This window comes from Cetorhinus maximus, chromosome 2 (genome assembly GCF_964194155.1).
Source record: "Cetorhinus maximus chromosome 2, sCetMax3.hap1.1, whole genome shotgun sequence".
Lineage (NCBI taxonomy): Eukaryota > Metazoa > Chordata > Chondrichthyes > Lamniformes > Cetorhinidae > Cetorhinus > Cetorhinus maximus.
In genome coordinates, this window is record NC_135880.1 from 7,103,252 (window position 1) to 7,120,428 (window position 17,177).

General features: G+C 49.7%; 1 protein-coding gene across 1 annotated transcript in view; it reads left to right on the forward strand.

The window, feature by feature from the left end:
- Nucleotides 1–347: 347 nt before the first annotated feature.
- The window catches only part of phf24 (PHD finger protein 24), a 117,272-nt gene continuing 100,442 nt past the window's right edge, over nt 348–17,177 (forward strand). The window contains exon 1 of the mRNA XM_078557307.1: nt 348–776. Coding sequence (XP_078413433.1) covers nt 408–776 — 369 coding nt within the window. The 5' untranslated portion in view covers nt 348–407. The remainder of the gene's footprint in view (nt 777–17,177) is intronic.

Here is a 17,177-nt window from a genome sequence, read left to right on the forward strand (position 1 = left end):
CTGTCAAAGAAGTGGCACAGGCATGATGGGCTGAATGGCCTACTTCTGTGCTGTTCCATTCTATGGGCGGAATTTTACGGCCCCTCCCGCCAGCGGGATTTTCCAGTCCCACCCAGGCCAATGGAATTTTGAACGGCTCGCTGCGTTTTCCAGCTCCACCCCACCCCCCAGCCCCGATGTGGGTGTAAAATTCCACCCTCTGGTTCTTGTGACATGACTGAACTGTTGCTCTCTTTTCTCTTTAATCAACAGGTGGCTGAAATAACTTTATTAATACGCATGAGCGTGAGCTGGATCATGGTGTGACTGAGTGGTTCCTTCAGTCTCCAGCAGACACTGATACCTTGGGAAAGTGTGGGAAGATCTCCGTGCTGACCGTTGAGCCTTGCTGCCAATCCCAACCAGCGATGGGGGTCCTGATGTCCAAGAAGCAGACTGTGGAGCAGGTGCAGAAGGCCAGCGTGGTGGTGTCGGCCTTCAAAGACGGACTGAAGGACAAAGGGCCAGCCAAGAACAAGGCCGAGCCGCCCCGGGGCAAGGCTGAAGTCGAGGAAGCTGGCCAAGGTGAGGACAAGGAGGCCGCTGGAGGATCTCAGCCCAGGACAGAGGAGGCAAAGAGGAACCAGGCAGCTTGGGAGAGGCTGAGAGATGGCAAAGGGGTCGAGCCAGAGGACCTCGAGTGGAATGACCAAGCCATTCCACCAGCCTTCATTAGGCCGAAGAGGCAGCTCGGAGACGATGAATCGCTTGATATTAACCTGCAGGAGAAAGACGAGGTAGGATTTGATTTTTAATTGTCCAGTCCACTTCCACTCTGACCTCTCTGTCCTCGATCTGCTACACTGTTCCAATGAAGCTCAGTGTAAGCTCAGAGGAACAGCATTTCATCTTTCAGTTAGACGCTCGACTACATTCCAGACTCGATACTGAGTTCAACAATTTCAGGATTTAACTTCGGCTCCCATCTTTCATTTCTTTCACCATTTTTATACATTTTTGTTGTGATTTTTATGTTTTTTTTTGCAATTTTTACGCATTGTTTTTTGCGTTTTTTTTATGTTTGTCATTGTGATTTTTGTGATTTTTATGGACCTTTTTTGTGATGTGTGCGTGTTTTTGGGTTTTAACCTGTGTTTTTTTGTGATTTTTATGTTGTTTTGTGATGTTTACAAGTGTTTTTTGTGATTTTTATGTGTGTTTTTTTGTGATTTTTATGTGTGTTTTTTTGTGACGTTTATGTGTCTGTTTTGGGTTTTTTACGTGTGTATTTTGTGATTTTTATGTTTTTTGGGATTTTTATATGTACTTTTTGAGATTTTTCATGTGTGCATTTTTTGATTATGTGTTTTGGGATTTTTACATGTTTTTTTGTGATGTTTATGACTTTTTTTGTGATGTTTACGTGTGTTTTTTGGTGATTTTTATGGGCAGGATTTCCCCGTTGTTGTCCGGGGGCGGGTCCCGCACGTCCGTGTGTAAAATGATGCGCGGTGATGTTGGGCGAGCGTCCCGATGTCACCAGGCGCCATTGCGATATTTCGCTGGGTGGGCGCGCAATGATATCCAATGAGCGCCCGCCATTAATTAACGGGTCACTTAAGGCCCCTGAGTGTTCAATTGGGGCTGATTTTTCGGCGCCCGTACAATCTTCAGGTTGGCGCACGGGCGCAACGGGCAGGCGGGTAGGACACATTTATATAAACCTCATCCACGGGCGGGATAAGAGGGCTCACTGGGGTGACGAGTGTGCACAGACAATTATTTATTTTTGAAAGTTTTACTAACTTGCCTGTGTGATCTGCAGTAGCTCAAGACACATACCAGTTGCTTTTTCTGGACTCTTAACCTTCAGTTCAGCACTGGGCAGTGAGGAATCTTTTCGGGGCCTGCAGGTTTCAGGAGACCTTCCCTTAGCCTGGGAATGGGAGCTGAACTGTCCACTGGAGGCAGCTCCTCTGAGGAGGAAGGGAGGGCTAGAAGGGGGAGGAGGCGAGGAGTGCACAGCCCCCAGGGGAACCACCTTTGTGAAGTCAGGCGCAGGCACAAGGGGCGCAGGACCAAGAGGTAGTCCAAGGTGGAAGGAGCCACAGAAGACGCCACTATCCTGCTGCCAGGATATACAGGCGGTGAAGCAGCTACCTCAATATGTCTGAGGTGCAGTGCCGAAGGAGACTCCGACTGTCAAGGGAGACAGTCAACTATATCTGTCAGATGATAGGGTCTGAGATCTCCGCTAACTGTGTGGGTGGACACCCCATGCCAGTGGCTCTGAAGGTCACAGTTGCCCTCAACTTCTATGCCTCTGTCTCCTTCCAGGGCTCGGTGGGTGATCTTCGCGGTGTCTCCCAATCAGCTGTCCACACTTGTGTCAAGCAGGTTACAGACGCTCTGTTCAGATGGGCATTTACTTTCATCCACTTCTGTTGGGACCAGGCCAGCCAGACAAAGCGAGCCAGAGGCTTCACGGCCATTGCTGGCTTCCCCCGTGTTCAGGGTGCTATAGACTGTACACATGTGGCCATCAAGGCGCCAGCGGGTGAGCCCGGTGCCTTCGTCAACAGGAAGGGCTTCCACTCCATGAACGTGCAGATAGTGTGTGATCACAGGACGCAGATTCTACAAGTCTGTGCAAGGTACCCAGGCAGCTCCCACGACGCCTACATCCTCAGACACTCCCAGGTGCCGGGGCTGTTCAGTGCTCCAGCCCGGCTGGATGGATGGTTGCTGGGTGACAAGGGCTATCCCCTCAGAAGGTGGCTCATGACGCCTCTCTGCCATCCAAGAACAGAAGCTGAACAGCGGTACAATAAGAGCCTCCACAAGGGCTGTGGTGGAGAGAGCCATCGATCTTCTCAAGATGCGCTTCCGATGCCCGGACCATTCAGGGGGCGCACTCCAGTACCCCCCAGATCGTGTCTTGGTGATAGTGGTTGCATGCTGCGCTCTCCACAATCTTGTGCTGGAAAGGGGCGACGCAGTGGACGATGAAGATGTAGACCCAGTGGCTGCGGCTGCACACGATGAGTCCAGCAGTGAGTCCGAGGATGAGCACACACAGGGAAATGCTGAGGGGGTAGACGCTGACCCGGACATACTCCAGCGCGGCAGGGACACCTGGGAGGCTTTAATCCAATGAACCTTCAGCTAGCCCACCACATATGGTCCACCTGGACAAGCCTGGGCTGTAGGCTTGATACTTGATACCTGAGTGCTAAATCTGCCAGGTTAGCAACAGTAACTAAGGGCCTTGTTAATAAAGCTGAATGTCCAACAAAGCACTCATTACAGTTTTGGAAACCATGCACATGCAGAAGAAAAGAGGCACCCTCAGCCATGGTGACATATCTAAATTTAATGTGTCAAACAAAGTAACTTATTACAAAAAAAAGACAATAGTGTTACAAAACAAATAAAATCATAAGGGCCTCATCTCGGGACAACACAAAAGCACCAGTGAGAAACCCACACCATCTCCCACACTGGCACTGACCAGCTGAGGTCAATGCCAATGTGAGGGCTTGCTGGTCAGGGCGCATCCCCAGGAAGCCCTGATGGGTCTCCTGGAGGAACCTCTCCATGAGAGTCGCCACTCTCTCCATGAAGGACGCTTGGCACTCGGACATGTAGCTCATTGTTTCGGCGATTCTCCGCGTAGACTCCTCCATCACGGTGACCAAGCCAAGCACAGCCTCATGTATCTCCCCCAGATGCTCCCGCACACCCAGCCGCATTTCCTGCACTTGCTGCGTCGCAGACAACTCCAGAGTCACAACATCAGGCACAGACTGAGCATGTGCCTGGTCCCCTGCAGTCCTCCGACTGCTGGTGCCATGGGCACTCTCTGTCTCTGCCAGCTCCTCCAGCGACTCCTCACCACTGTGCCCCGGGACACTAGCCAATGTTCGAATTCCCACCGAAGTGCTAGTATCTGCACTGGTGCCTGCCTGGCAGAGATGGTGTGACGCTGGTGAGACTTCAGGCCCCTCAGGTGTGAGAGGGGGTCTCTGCTGCTCCTCCTCCCGGCCCTGCTCCGATGATGCTGAAAGGATGAACAAGGACATTGGATCAGTTAAGGTGGAGACGATGACAAAGTGCAGCCCTGTCCCCCGGATCATTATGCACTCATCCTTCCGTCAACAATGGTCAAGCCATGTTGCAAAATTAAATCACTGAACATTTAGCACTGCTATGGCTGTTGGGAGAACAATGCTGACCTCACTGTTGGGCATAAATACCTGGCCATGGCACCCCAGCCTCACCGACACCAGTGGACCTGGGCGCATGGCACCTCTCCAGATCCAGGGCCTCCTGCTCGAATCGGTTAAGAATGGTGATCTGCGCCTGGCCGCCGCCAGTCCTCACACGCTCTGCCGCGTTATGAACATTCTTCTCCTGAAAATGAGAGACGAGCATTGATTGGAGCAAATTACACATGGACTCTCTTCACGCACGGCCCACCCAACCAGAGTGGGACATATCAGGGCTCCAGTGTCTCCTCACCCCGCTGCTACCGAACACTCACACAAAGATGCTGGGCCTGCTCCCCACCCCCTCACCCCCCACTTGGTCACATGCTGCCTACATCACATTGGGCACCACACAGTATATCCTTCCATAGCAAGGAGGCACAAGCACGTGGAGCGCAGGGGGCAGCAGATGGTTCATTGCCACGCTACCCTGAAGCTCCCCTCCCACCATCTCATCACCCTGACTAGGACATGTCCTGGAGTTCAAACACAGCGTCTAGGTGCAGCTCCTCCAAGTTGCCCCCAAGCCAGTCATGTGGGACTCAGTGTAACACGTGCTGCGGGGGCAAAACCCATCTCCTCATCACCCTCTCAGGGTGACCTCAGCACGTGCAATATCTGCTGGCCCACCCAGCAAAGGCCACATGCTGTCAATGATCCAAAGCAGTCACTACACTCAGATCATAAGAGCTTCATCTCGGGCAGCCGGGGGGGTGGTGAATGCCCAATGCCAATGTGGTACTTACCCTGCCAGAGCACAACAAGTCATTGAAACGCTTGTGACACTAGATCCAGGTGCACCGCATCACATCGCAGGAGCTCACCACCTCCACCACCTCCTCCCAGGCACATTTCGTTATGTTGGGGGGGGGGCCTCCTTCTCCCATCCTGGGGGACCAACACCTCCCCCCGTGCTGCCACCTCCTCCAGGAGGGCAGCAAGGCAATCATCCAAAAAACGAGGGGCACAGTGGCCTCCCGTTCTACCCTCCGGCCCGGCCTGTCCCTCTGCCCTACCCTCCGGCCTGGCCTGTCCCGCTGACCTACCCTCCGGCCTGGCCTGTCCCGCAGGCCTACCCTCCAGCTGCCCTACCCTCTGGCCCGGCCTGTCCTGCTGCCCTACCCTCCGGCCTAGCCTGTCCCCCTGGCCTACCCTCCGGCCTGGCCTGTTCACCAGAATCCCTCTGCTGTGGCCTTGCATTTGCCATTGTGAGCTATCCTCGGGAGTCGAGAGACACACTGGGTGGGACTGAATCGGCCTATTGGCCTGCCCGTGTAAAATGGTGGCGCGGACCCGATTGAGGGCGGTGATTGTGTCCGCACCCACCTGCGCCCACACCCGCTCCCGCTCCCACTCCTACTCCCGCTCCCACTCCATCCCCCCCCCAACCAACCGGAAAATTCAGGCCTATGTGTTTCTTATGATGTTTGCGTGTTTTTTTTGTGATTTTCACGTTTTTTTTTGTGATGTTTACGTTGTTTGTGATTTTTATGCTTCTTTTGAGATTTTATAAACTAAAGTTTATAAAAGCTGCTTGCTTAGTGTGAACAGGACAACTTACTTTAGCTTCAGAGCTGCTTTGACAGAAATAAGAGGCTTCAGTTCAGGACTCCAGAGGAGTCATAACACTTGGGTCCTTCCAGGTATCAGACAGCCTACCCTTACCCTGGGAATGGGGATTGGGGTCTCCCCTGGAGGTACCTCCTCTGAGGAGGGAGAGAGGGGCAGAAGGGAGAGGAGGCCGGGTGTCCCTATTCAGCCTCCAGGGGAGTGGCCTGAGGGAGGAGAGGCGCAGGCACAAGGGGAGCAGGGCCCACAGGAAGTCCAAGGCAGAAGGGGCCGCAGAAGACGCCACTATCCTGCTGCCAGGGTTTACAGGCAGCGAAGCAGCTACCTCAATATGTCAGAGGTGCAATGCCGAAGGAGGATCTGCCTCTCCAGGGAGACAGTGACCTCCATCTGTCAGAGGATTGGACCTGAGATCAGCTCCGGCTGTGTGGGTGGACACCCCATGCCAGTAGCGCTGAAGGTCCCAGTGGCCCTCAACTTCTGTGCCTCCGGCTCTTTCCAGGGGTTGGTGGAGGATCTTTGCGGAGTCTCCCAATCAGCTGTTCACAGTTGTGTCAAGCTGGTGACAGACGCTCTGTTCAGGTGTGCATTGACTTTTATTAACTACCGTACAGACGAGTCTAGCCAGACACAGTGAGCCAGAGGCTTTGCAGCGATTGCTGGCTTCCCCCGTGTCCAGGGTGCTATAGACTGTACACATGTGGTCATCAAGGCGCCAGCGGGTGAGCCCGGTGCCTTCGTCAACAGGAAGGGCTTCCACTCCATGAACATGCAGATAGTGTGTGATCACAGGATGCTGATTCTACAAGTCTGTGCAAGGTACCCAGGCAGCTCCCACGACGCCTACATCCTCAGACACTCCCAGGTGCCGGGGCTCTTCAGTGCTTCAGCCCGGCTGGATGGTTGGCTGCTGGGTGACAAGGGCTATCCCCTCAGGAGGTGGCTCATGACCCCTCTCCGCCATCCAAGATCAGAAGCTGAACAGCGGTACAATAGGAGCCTCCACAAGGGCTGTGGCGGAGAGAACCATCGGTCTTCTCAAGATGCGCTTCCGATGCCTGGACTGCTCAGGGAGCGCACTCCAGTACGCCCCAGATCGTACGTCACTGATAGTGGTTGCATGCTGCGCTCTCCACAATCTGGCGCTGGAAAGAGGGGATTCTGTGGAGGAAGAAGATCTTGACGCAGTTGCTCTGGCAACAGACGATGAGACCAGTAGTCAGTCCGAGGATGAGCACAGTCAGGAGAAAGCTGAGGATATAGATGCTGACCTGGGTAACCTCCAGGGAGGCAGGGATACCCGGGATGCTTTGATCCAACGCCCCTTCAGCTAGCCTGCCAAATAAAACCCACCACCACATGCCAGGGCTGCAGGCTCCATTCTCGATCCCTGACAGGAACATTTGCTTGGTGAACAACATGCACTATGTACTATTTCAATAAAGTTTAATGAGAAACAAGTCACTCATAACATCATAGGTTACCCTGCACCTGCAGAATGAATGAAGCACCCAGAGGCTTGTTGTACAGAAACACATTTAATGCTGTGATACCTGGCAAATATAATACAAATTAAATTGAAAGGTGTTATCGATCACACCAAGTAATAGTTACCATAAAATGGGGGGAAAAAATATCACCAGTGATAAGCCCGCGTTGTGTTTAAGGTGCTTTAAGTTTGCTCTTGCGAGTGCTACATCTAGGTGCTCCCCCCTCGCTGGCACCAGCATTGAAGACAGCTGCACATTCTGCTGTCCTGTTGGCCTTGATGACCTTGGTGGGTGTCCTCTGGCCCGTGGAGCCTGTGCTGGCCCCGCCTGGGAGGGAGCGGCCAGTACCACAGCTGGTATCTCCCCAGTCACTGCAGCCTCATCGGATGCCATGGTCACTGGCAGAGGGGCGGAGGAGCTGCTGCCCTCATCCGGAGCGCCCTGAGAGGAGCCCGCAGAGACAACAGGCAGCTCGTGCGCCAACGTGAGGTTGCTGTGGACCTCCCAGCTCACCATTGATGGATGGGCACCGAGCTGGGATAGTGGGTGCCCAATCCATCTCCCACACTGACAGTGACCACCTGAGGTCATTGCTGGTGTGAGGGCTGCAGGTCTGAGCGCATCCCCAGGAACCCCTGATTCAGCTCCTGGAGGAGCCTCTCCATGAGAGTTGCCACTCTCTCCATGGAGGAGCAGTGCGCTCGGCCATGAGGGTCACTGCATTGTTCATGCTCCACATGGACTCCCCCACAACCCAGAACATGACACACATTCCCTCATGTATCCCCGCCAGATCCTCCCGCACAACCTGCTGGACTTCCAGCATCTGCTGCTTTGGGGATGACTCCAGAGGCCCATCAGCCACTGACTGAGCATCGTCTGGTCCCCAGCCGACTTCTGACTGCCAGCGCCCTGGGCAGTCTCTGTCTCCACCTGAACCTCAGGAGAGTGTGAAGTGCCCTCACCGCTGTGCACTGAGATACTCGCCGCCAATCTAATGCCCACCGAGGTGCTGGTATCTGAGCTGGTGCCTGCTTGGCAGAGAGGGTGTGATGCAGGTGTGTTCTCTTGGGTGTTGTTCTCTGGGGTCAGTGGTGGGCCTTCAGACTCCTCACCCCGATGGGCTGCTGGTGAGCTTGAAAGGAAGAACAAGGACATGTCATTAGTTGAAATCATTACACTGTTACTGTGCCTGCCTGGCACCCAGTTGAGACAGAGATAAGCATCAGGGTGCCCTCGTCTTTCCATTATCAATGGGGATTCCAGGTTCGAGGCTCACATCAATATAGAGACTACAGTGGAATGGCTGCAATGTCAGACATTCTGACCTCAGTGCACTGCACTCTTACCTCCCTGTGGCACCCCAACCTCACCACGGCCGATTGACCTGGGCGCATGGCGCCTCTCCAGCTCCATGGCCTCCTGCTCATATTGGGTCAAGATGAGTAGGTGGGGTGGGTCCCCCGCCAGTCCACAACCTCTCGGCATTGTTGTGGGTTGTCTTCTCCTGAAAGGACAGGGTAGCATTGATCAGTCCACCCTGTACCTGCATTGCCATTTGCAACTTGGCCAACCCCACCTGAGGAACACCTCGCGGGGCTCAGCCCATTCGTGACCCTGGAGCCACAAAACACTCAGTCCAAGCAGCCAGGGCTCACCCCCTTACCCAGAGGCTGCCTCGTTGACATTTGCCATTCACACTGTAAAACCTGTGAGGTCCAAGGGGGGGGATGGGCAACTCTTAACACCGCCCAACACGGTGCTCACCCTTCCCGATCGCAGGAGATCATTGAAGCGCTTCCAGCACTTCACCCATGTGTGCCTCACCCCATCACGGCTACTGACCCTGGATGCCACCTCCTCCCAGGCATTTTTAGTGAGGTGAGGGGGGGCCTCCTCCTCCTGTCCCTGGGGACAAGGATCTCTCTGCGTGCTGCCCCCTCCTCCAGGAGGGCAGCGAGACACTCGTCAGAGAAACGCAGGGCCAAATGCCCCACTGACCTGCCCTCCCGCCTGCCGTGTTCAGCACCCAGCTCCATGACCAGGTGCGTCTGCTTCACTGGCAGCCTTCCATAAAGACCATAAGACATAGGAGGAGAAATTAGGCCATTCGGCCCATCGAGTCTGCTCCGCCATTCAATCATGGCTGATAAGTTTCTCAACCCCATTCTCCCACCTTCTCCCCGTAACCTTTGATCCCCTTACCAATCAAGAACCTATCTATCTCCGTCTTAAATACACTCAATGACCTGGCCTCCACAGCCTTCTGTGGCAATGAATTCCATAGATTCACCACTCTCTGGCTAAAGAAGTTTCTCCTCATCTCTGTTCTAAAAGGTCTTCCCTTTACTCTGAGGCTGTGCCCTCGGGTCCTAGTCTCTCCTACTAATGGAAACATCTTCCCCACATCCAGTCTATCCAGGCCTTTCAGTATTCTGTAAGTTTCAATTAGATCCCCCCCTCATCCTTCTAAACTCCATTGAGTATAGACCCAGAGTCCTCAAACGTTCCTCATATGTTAAGCCTTTCATTCCTGGGATCATCCTCGTGAACCTCCTCTGGACCCTCTCCAGGGCCAGCACATCCTTCCTGAGATACGGGGCCCAAAATTGCTCACAATATTCTAAATGTGGTCTGACCAGAGCCTTATAAAGCCTCAGCAGCACATCCCTGCTTTTATATTCTAGTCCTCTCGAAATAATTGCCAACATTGCATTTGCCTTCCTAACTACCGACTCAACCTGCAAGTTAACCTTAAGAGAATCATGGACTAGGACTCCCAAGTCCCTTTGAGCTCCACATTTCTGAATTCTCTCCCCATTTAGAAAATAGTCTATGCCTCTATTCTTCCTACCAAAGTGCATGACCTCTCACTTCCCCATGTTGTATTCCATCTGCCACTTCTTTGCCCATTCTCCTAACCTGTCCAAATCCTTCTGCAGCCTCCCCGCCTCCTCAATACTACCTGTCCCTCCACCTATCTTTGTATCATCTGCAAACTTAGCCAGGATGCCCTCAGTTCCTTCATCTTCAGCCTTCGTATGGGCTGCTGTGGCTGCTTTGGAATCGGCCGCCCGGTCTTATGCTGGGTGGGCCTTAATCGATTCGCCTGTGTAAAATGGCGGTGCGGAGCTGATCGTGGGCGGCAGTTGGCTTCTCACCCGCTCCCACCCGCTCCCGCCCCTCCCCCAAGCCCGTGTGCCGACTGTAAAATTCTGGCCTACGTTATTTTGTGATTTTTATGCTTCCTTTGGGCTTTTTAACGTGTATTTTTTGTGCTTTTTATTTGTGTTTCTTGCGATGTTTACACGTGTTTTTTATGATTTGTAAATGTTTTTGAACAACACCATTGGTGAGGATTCTGCTGTTGCCATCCACAGCTCCTCTAGACCCATATTGTTTCTCTACTTGTCCCATTACCATCTCTTTTTGCCTAGCGCCACCATTCCTTTGGTCACGTAATCTCTGCTGTGTTCACAGAACTTCCCTTTTGCTCTTTCCCCACCCCACCCTTTCCTCTCCTTCTGTAGCTCTGCAAAACCTGTCACCTCAGTCACCTTTCCAGGTTCCGATGAAAGGTCGCTGACCTGAAATTTTAACTCTGTTTCTCTCTATAGAGATTTTGGGTTGAACAAAATGAGCTCATAGTGCTCAACCCCCCCAGCAGTAGAGACAGCGTGAAGCTGACTCACCCCACTCCCCTTCCAGAGCCATGTGGTTTGATGGGGAACTCCTCTGTATTCCCTCCAGTAGCACCCTGGGATCTTTTATAGTCATGTGAGAGGGCAGGCTGGGCCTTCTCCATCTGAAGGGCCGCTCCTCTAACAGTGTTGCACTCCCTCAGGACTGCACTTGAGTGTCACCCTAGGTTAGGTGATTAAGTCTCACAAGTGGCTCTTGAACCCACAACCTTTAAAACTGGGAGGCAAGAGCTCTACCCACTGAGCCACGGGTGACAACATACATGTTCCTATTTAGAATCAGAAGATGGTTACAGCACAGAATGAGGCCATTCAGCCTATTGTGCCCCTGCTGGCTCTCAGCAAGAGCAAGTCACCTAGTCCCCCACCTCTGCCTTTCCCTGGTAGCTCTGCAAATTTTTGCTTCAGGTAATGATCAAATTCCCTTTTGAAAGCCATGAGTGAAGCTGCCTCCACCTCACTCTCAGGCAGTGCATTCCAGACCCTCGCTGCGTAAAAAAGGTTTTCCTCATGTTCGTTCTTTTTCCATTCACCTTAAGTTGATGCCCTCTGATTCTTGATCCTTCCGCCAATGGGAGCAGATTATCCCTAACTACTCTCTCCTGGTCCTTTACGATTTTAAAACCTTCTATCAAATTCCTCTCAACCGCTTCTTCAGCAGTGAAATATATTTAAAATCTACCATATTGTCTATGTAAACATGTCACACTGTAATTGTAGCCTCCCACCACCAATGGCAGTGTCACAACACAGCTCTGTGTTTCCAAGCTCCTTGACACTGCAGACTAAGATCTTCTATAGTGATTGCGTTTTCATGTATTGGTCAAGTTACGCTCTGCCCTTTAAGTTCGCGTCACTGAAATCTGTATGTCAGAGAAAATTGAAACAGGATAGACTACAGGAAAATCTGAATAAATTTGGGAACAAGGCAGACAGGGAGCAGCTGAAATTCAATGCAGAGAAAAGCAAAGCGTTTCACAATGGGGACACAAAACCCAGCAAGGAACTGTTACTCACATGGAAAGCAAATAGTGTGCATGCCAAATGAAAGAGTTCGGGGGACCTGATGGATATTAAATTGAGACCACTGCTTCAGTACTCGATGGCAGTGAATAAAGAAAGTTAGATGTCGAGAGGTATTAAAAGTTTCAATATTGAGCCAACAGAGTGAGGCAATCCTGCCACTTAATAAATTATTGGTGTGCTTGCACTTAGAATGCTGTGTTTAGCTTTTGTCCTCAGTGGGGAAAGGACATTGCAGCTATTGAAAGGATATAGATCAAGGCAACCAGAATGATTGAAGGATTAGATCAGACCAGCACTTTTTCAAACTATTTTCCAACAGGACCCCAAAGTAACACTTAAAATTAATGTGACTCTAGGTGCCAACAAGAACAAAACAGCAGCACATTAACATTCAGTATATAATTATTCAAGTTTGCATAATATAGGACAACATATATCATATAAATATGAAACTCTGTGTTTTTAAAGTACTTTGTAAAAATGTTATTATTTTATGTACTCACCAGCCCATTACTTCACCTGAGCTGTTTAAGCTCATGGACCTTGGCCAGAAAGCAGCAGATTGGTGATGTTGGAGCCCAGCTCATTCTGCAGTGCCAGGGGTGACGTGGTTAGGTTCAGGCAGGCTACATCTCAACAGTGGAGGCATTACCACCAGGGTTCAGGGCCAGGCTTGGGCTGCGAAACTCAGTGAAGTGACCACGGGTGGGAGCCCATGGTCCAGAGAGACCAAGAGACGAGTAAGGCAATGGCAGGGTTGGTTGCTGCCTGGGTCTTGGTGCGGAGTGCAGGCTCGGAAGAGCGGGGGGTGGGGGGGGGGGGCTTGTGACCCCATTCGCTATTCCTGCAACCCCCAATTGGGGTCACGATCCACAGTTTGGGAACCGCTGTATTAGATTCTGTAAATTGGGCATGTTCGCACTAGAGAAGTGAAGGCTGGGGGTGGGGGGGTGATATGACTCCTGTATTTAAGAGTCTAAATTGATAACAAGTCTTTTCACCCTGTCCTGAGCTGTCCAATCAGAGGACATGGCCAGCCAATGAGGGGGAAAGATTCAAAGTTAATCTGTGGAAAAATTTCAGGGAGTGGACAACCAACCTGGGGGAGTTGTTGCCTTGGTGATAATGTCACTGGACTAGTAATCCAGAGGCCCCAGGCTAATGCTCTGGGGACATGGGTTCAAATCCCACCACAGTAGCTGGTGGAATTTAAATTCAGTGAATAAACCTGGAATCTGAATTAAGTTAATCTTAGTATCATCATCAATTGTTGTAAAAAATACACCTGGTTCACCGACGTCCTTTAGGGAAGGAAATCTATCCTTACCCGGTCTGGCCTACAGGTGACTCCAAACCCAGAGCAATGAGGTTGACTCGTAACTGCCCTCAGTTCAAGGGTGGTTGGGGATGGGCACTAAATGCTGGTCTTTCCAGGGACGCTCACATCCCATGAAAGAATGAAGGAAAATAAAAATCTATGGGACCCACTCCCTAAGGAGACAGTGAATATTCATTAATTCTCATTAAAATGGCATTTTAGGATAGAGTGTGGGAGTAATTTAAGGCATGACGTGTGATGAATGTAGTGTGGTTGTGGGGGATCGGGTGACTTTGGGCCTATGGCACCCAAAGCCCTTCACCATTGGGCAGTTTCTTTGAGGGTAAACTAGCAAGTAATGTAAAAATGGACAGAAAGAGTTTATTTAAATATATAAATAGGAAGAGAGAGGCGTGAACATAGGCCCCTTAGAGAATGAGGCTGGGGAAATAATAATGGGGAACCAGGAAATGGCAGAGGAGTTGAATAAATACTTTGCATCAGTCTTCATGGTAGAAAACACTAATAGCATTCCAAAAATACTAAATAATCAAGGGGAAAAAGCTGGGGGAGGAAATAAATACAATAACTATCACTAGAGAAAAAGTACTAGGGAAACTAATGGGGCTAAAAGCCAATAAGTCCCCTGGACCTGATGGGTTGCATCCTAGGATATTAAAGGAAGTAGCTACAGAGATAGTGGGTGCACTGGTAGTAATCTTCCAAGAATCCTTAGATTCTGGAAAAGTCCCAGAGGATTGGAAAACTGTCAATGTAACACCCTTATTCAAAAAGGGAGGGAGACATAAAACAGGTAAATAGGCCAGTTAGCTTAACATTCATTATTGGGAAAATGTTAGAGTTTATTATAAAGAATGTAATAACAGAGCATTTAGAAATGTATAATATAATCAAGCAGAGTCAGCTTGGCTTCATGAAGGGGAAATCATGCATGACAAATTTATTAGAATCCTTTGAGGAGGTAACAAGTAGGATAGATAAAGGGGAACTAGTAGATGTAATATATTTGGATTTCCAAAAGGCGTTTGATAAGGTTCCGCACATAAGGCTACTTAATAAGATAAGAGCCCATGGCACTGGGGGTAGTATGGGGATAGAGGCTTGGCTAACTAATAGGAGACAGAGAGTTAGGATAAGGAGGACATTTTCAGGATGGCAACCTGTAACTAGTGGAGTGCCACAGGGATCAGTGCTGGGGCCACAGTTATTTACAATATATATTAATGACTTAGATGAGGGAAGTGATTGTACTATTGCAAAGCTTGCGGATGACACAAAAATAGGTGGGAAGGCAAGTGGTGAGGATGACACAGTCTACAGAGGGATATAGACAGGTTAAGTGAATGGGCAAAAACTTGGCAGATGGAATATAATGTGGGAAAATGTAAGGTTGTGCACTTTGACAGGAAGAATAGAGGAGCTGAATATTATTTAAATGGAGAAAGACTGCAGAAAGCTGCAGCACAGAGGGATTTGGGGGTCCCATGAATCCCAAAAAGCTAACATACAAGTTCAGTGGGTAATAGGGAAGGCAAATAGAATGTTGGCCTTTATTTCAAAGGGATTAGAGTATAAAAATAGGGAAGTCTTGCTAAAACTATACAAGGCACTAGTTAGACCACATCTAGAATACTGTGAACAGTTTTGGTCCCCTTATCTAAGGAAAGATACACTGGCATTAGAGGCAGTACAGAGAAGGTTCACTAGGTTGATCCCGGGTATGGAGGGATTTTCTTATGAGGAGAGGTTGAGTAGGTTGGGCCTGTACTCATTGGAGTTTAGAAGAATGAGAGGCGACCTTATTGAAACATATAAGATATAAGCTGCTGAGAGTTTGTTTCCTTTTGTGGGAGAGCCTAGGGTCAGAGGGCATAATCTCAGAGTAAGGGGTCGCTCATTTAAGACAGAGGTGAGGAGGAATTTCTTCTCTCAGAGGGTAGTGAATCTGTGGAATTCTTTACTGCAGAGGGCTGTAGAGGCTGGGTCGTTAAGTATATTCAAGGCTGAGATAGACAGATTTTTAATCAGTAAGGGAATCAAGGGTTATGGGCAGGAAAGTGGAATTGCGGATTATCAGATCAGCCATGATCTCGTTGAATGGCGGAGCAGCAACTGGCTACTTCTGGTCCTAGGTCTTATGGTCTTATGTCCAGGAATGCTGTAGACTCATTGAGAGAGATTAATCATGGTGATTAATCAACTCCTGTACTGCTGTATCATGTGATTACCAGGACGCTGGAGATGGGAGATGGACTTTGGGATTTTGTTTTTTACTCATTTATGGGATGTGGGGTCCGCTGGCTGGGCCAGCATTTATTGCCCATCCCTAGTTGCCCTTGAGAAGGTGGTGGTGAGATGCCTCCTTGAATGGCTGCAGTCCGTGTGGTGTAGGTACACCCCCAGTGCTGTTAGGGAGGGAGTTCCAGGATTTTGACCCAGCGACAGTGAAGTATTTACTGTCCAGCATTTCCTATGCTCCCATATTTGTCGTGAATCTGCCATTTCCAATACCTGGGAGATTTCTTGCGATAATTTTAAACATTTTCAACAATAATGCATGTCGCATATCTGAGTGAAAAGCCGAGTTGAAGATTAATTTTTAAAATTATTGTTCCACTCCACCCATTCAGTGACCCACATAGGTTGTGAGAAAACAGTGACTGATGCGATTTTTATTACATTTATTCATGGGATGTGGACGTCACTGGCTAGACCAGCATTTATTGCCCATCTCTAATTGCCCTTGTTCAGAGGATATTTTAAAGAGTTACATGTAAGCCAGATTTCCTTCTCTAAAGGGCATTAGTGAACCAGATAGGTTTTTACAACAATCAAATGGCTTCATAGTCCTCATCAGACTGTTAATTCCAGGCTTCTATTGAATTCAAATTCCACCATCTGCTGTGGTGGGATTTGAACCAGAGCATTACCCTTTGTGTCTGGATTACTAGTCCAGTGACAATACCACTATGCCATCGCTTCCTCTACATAATGCCAGGCTTCAACAAATCAACAAAGTACTATTACACGTGAGAAAGATTTCAGCATGTTAAAACAGGACAAATTCAGATTTCTTTATGCCATTTCATTATGAAACACTCCTAGGACAGGTATAGCACGGGGTTAGATACAGAGTAAAGCTCCCTTTACACTGTCCCCATCAAACACTCCCATGGCAGGTACAGCACGGGGTTAGATACAGAGTAAAGCTCCCTCTACACTGTCCCCATCAAACACTCCCAGGACAGGTACAGCACGGGGTTAGATACAGAGTAAAGCTCCCTTGACACTGTCCCCATCAAACACTCCCAGGACAGGTACAGCACGGGGTTAGATACAGAGTAAAGCTCCCTCTACACTGTCCCCATCAAACACTCCCAGGACAGGTACAGCATGGGGTTAGATACAGAGTAAAGCTCCCTCTACACTGTCCCCATCAAACACTCCCAGGACAGGTACAGCACGGGGTTAGATACAGAGTAAAGCTCCCTCTACACTGTCCCCATCAAACACTCCCAGGACAGGTACAGCACAGGGTTAGATACAGAGTAAAACTCCCTCTTGTTATGACACAGCAGTTGGTAATGGCTGAGTTATTTAAAATCCTAGAGGGCAACTTTAAACAATTGTCATAACCTTTATTTTCAATTGGTATGTTTGAGATGCAACTCTGAATTCAGAAATGAAACCACCAAGCTTCCAGAGGTTTTTTTTTATAAATTAAATTAAACATTTATTAATTTTATAACTAAATTAAACACATACACAACTACAAATTACTACCATAATACCTATTAAACAAACC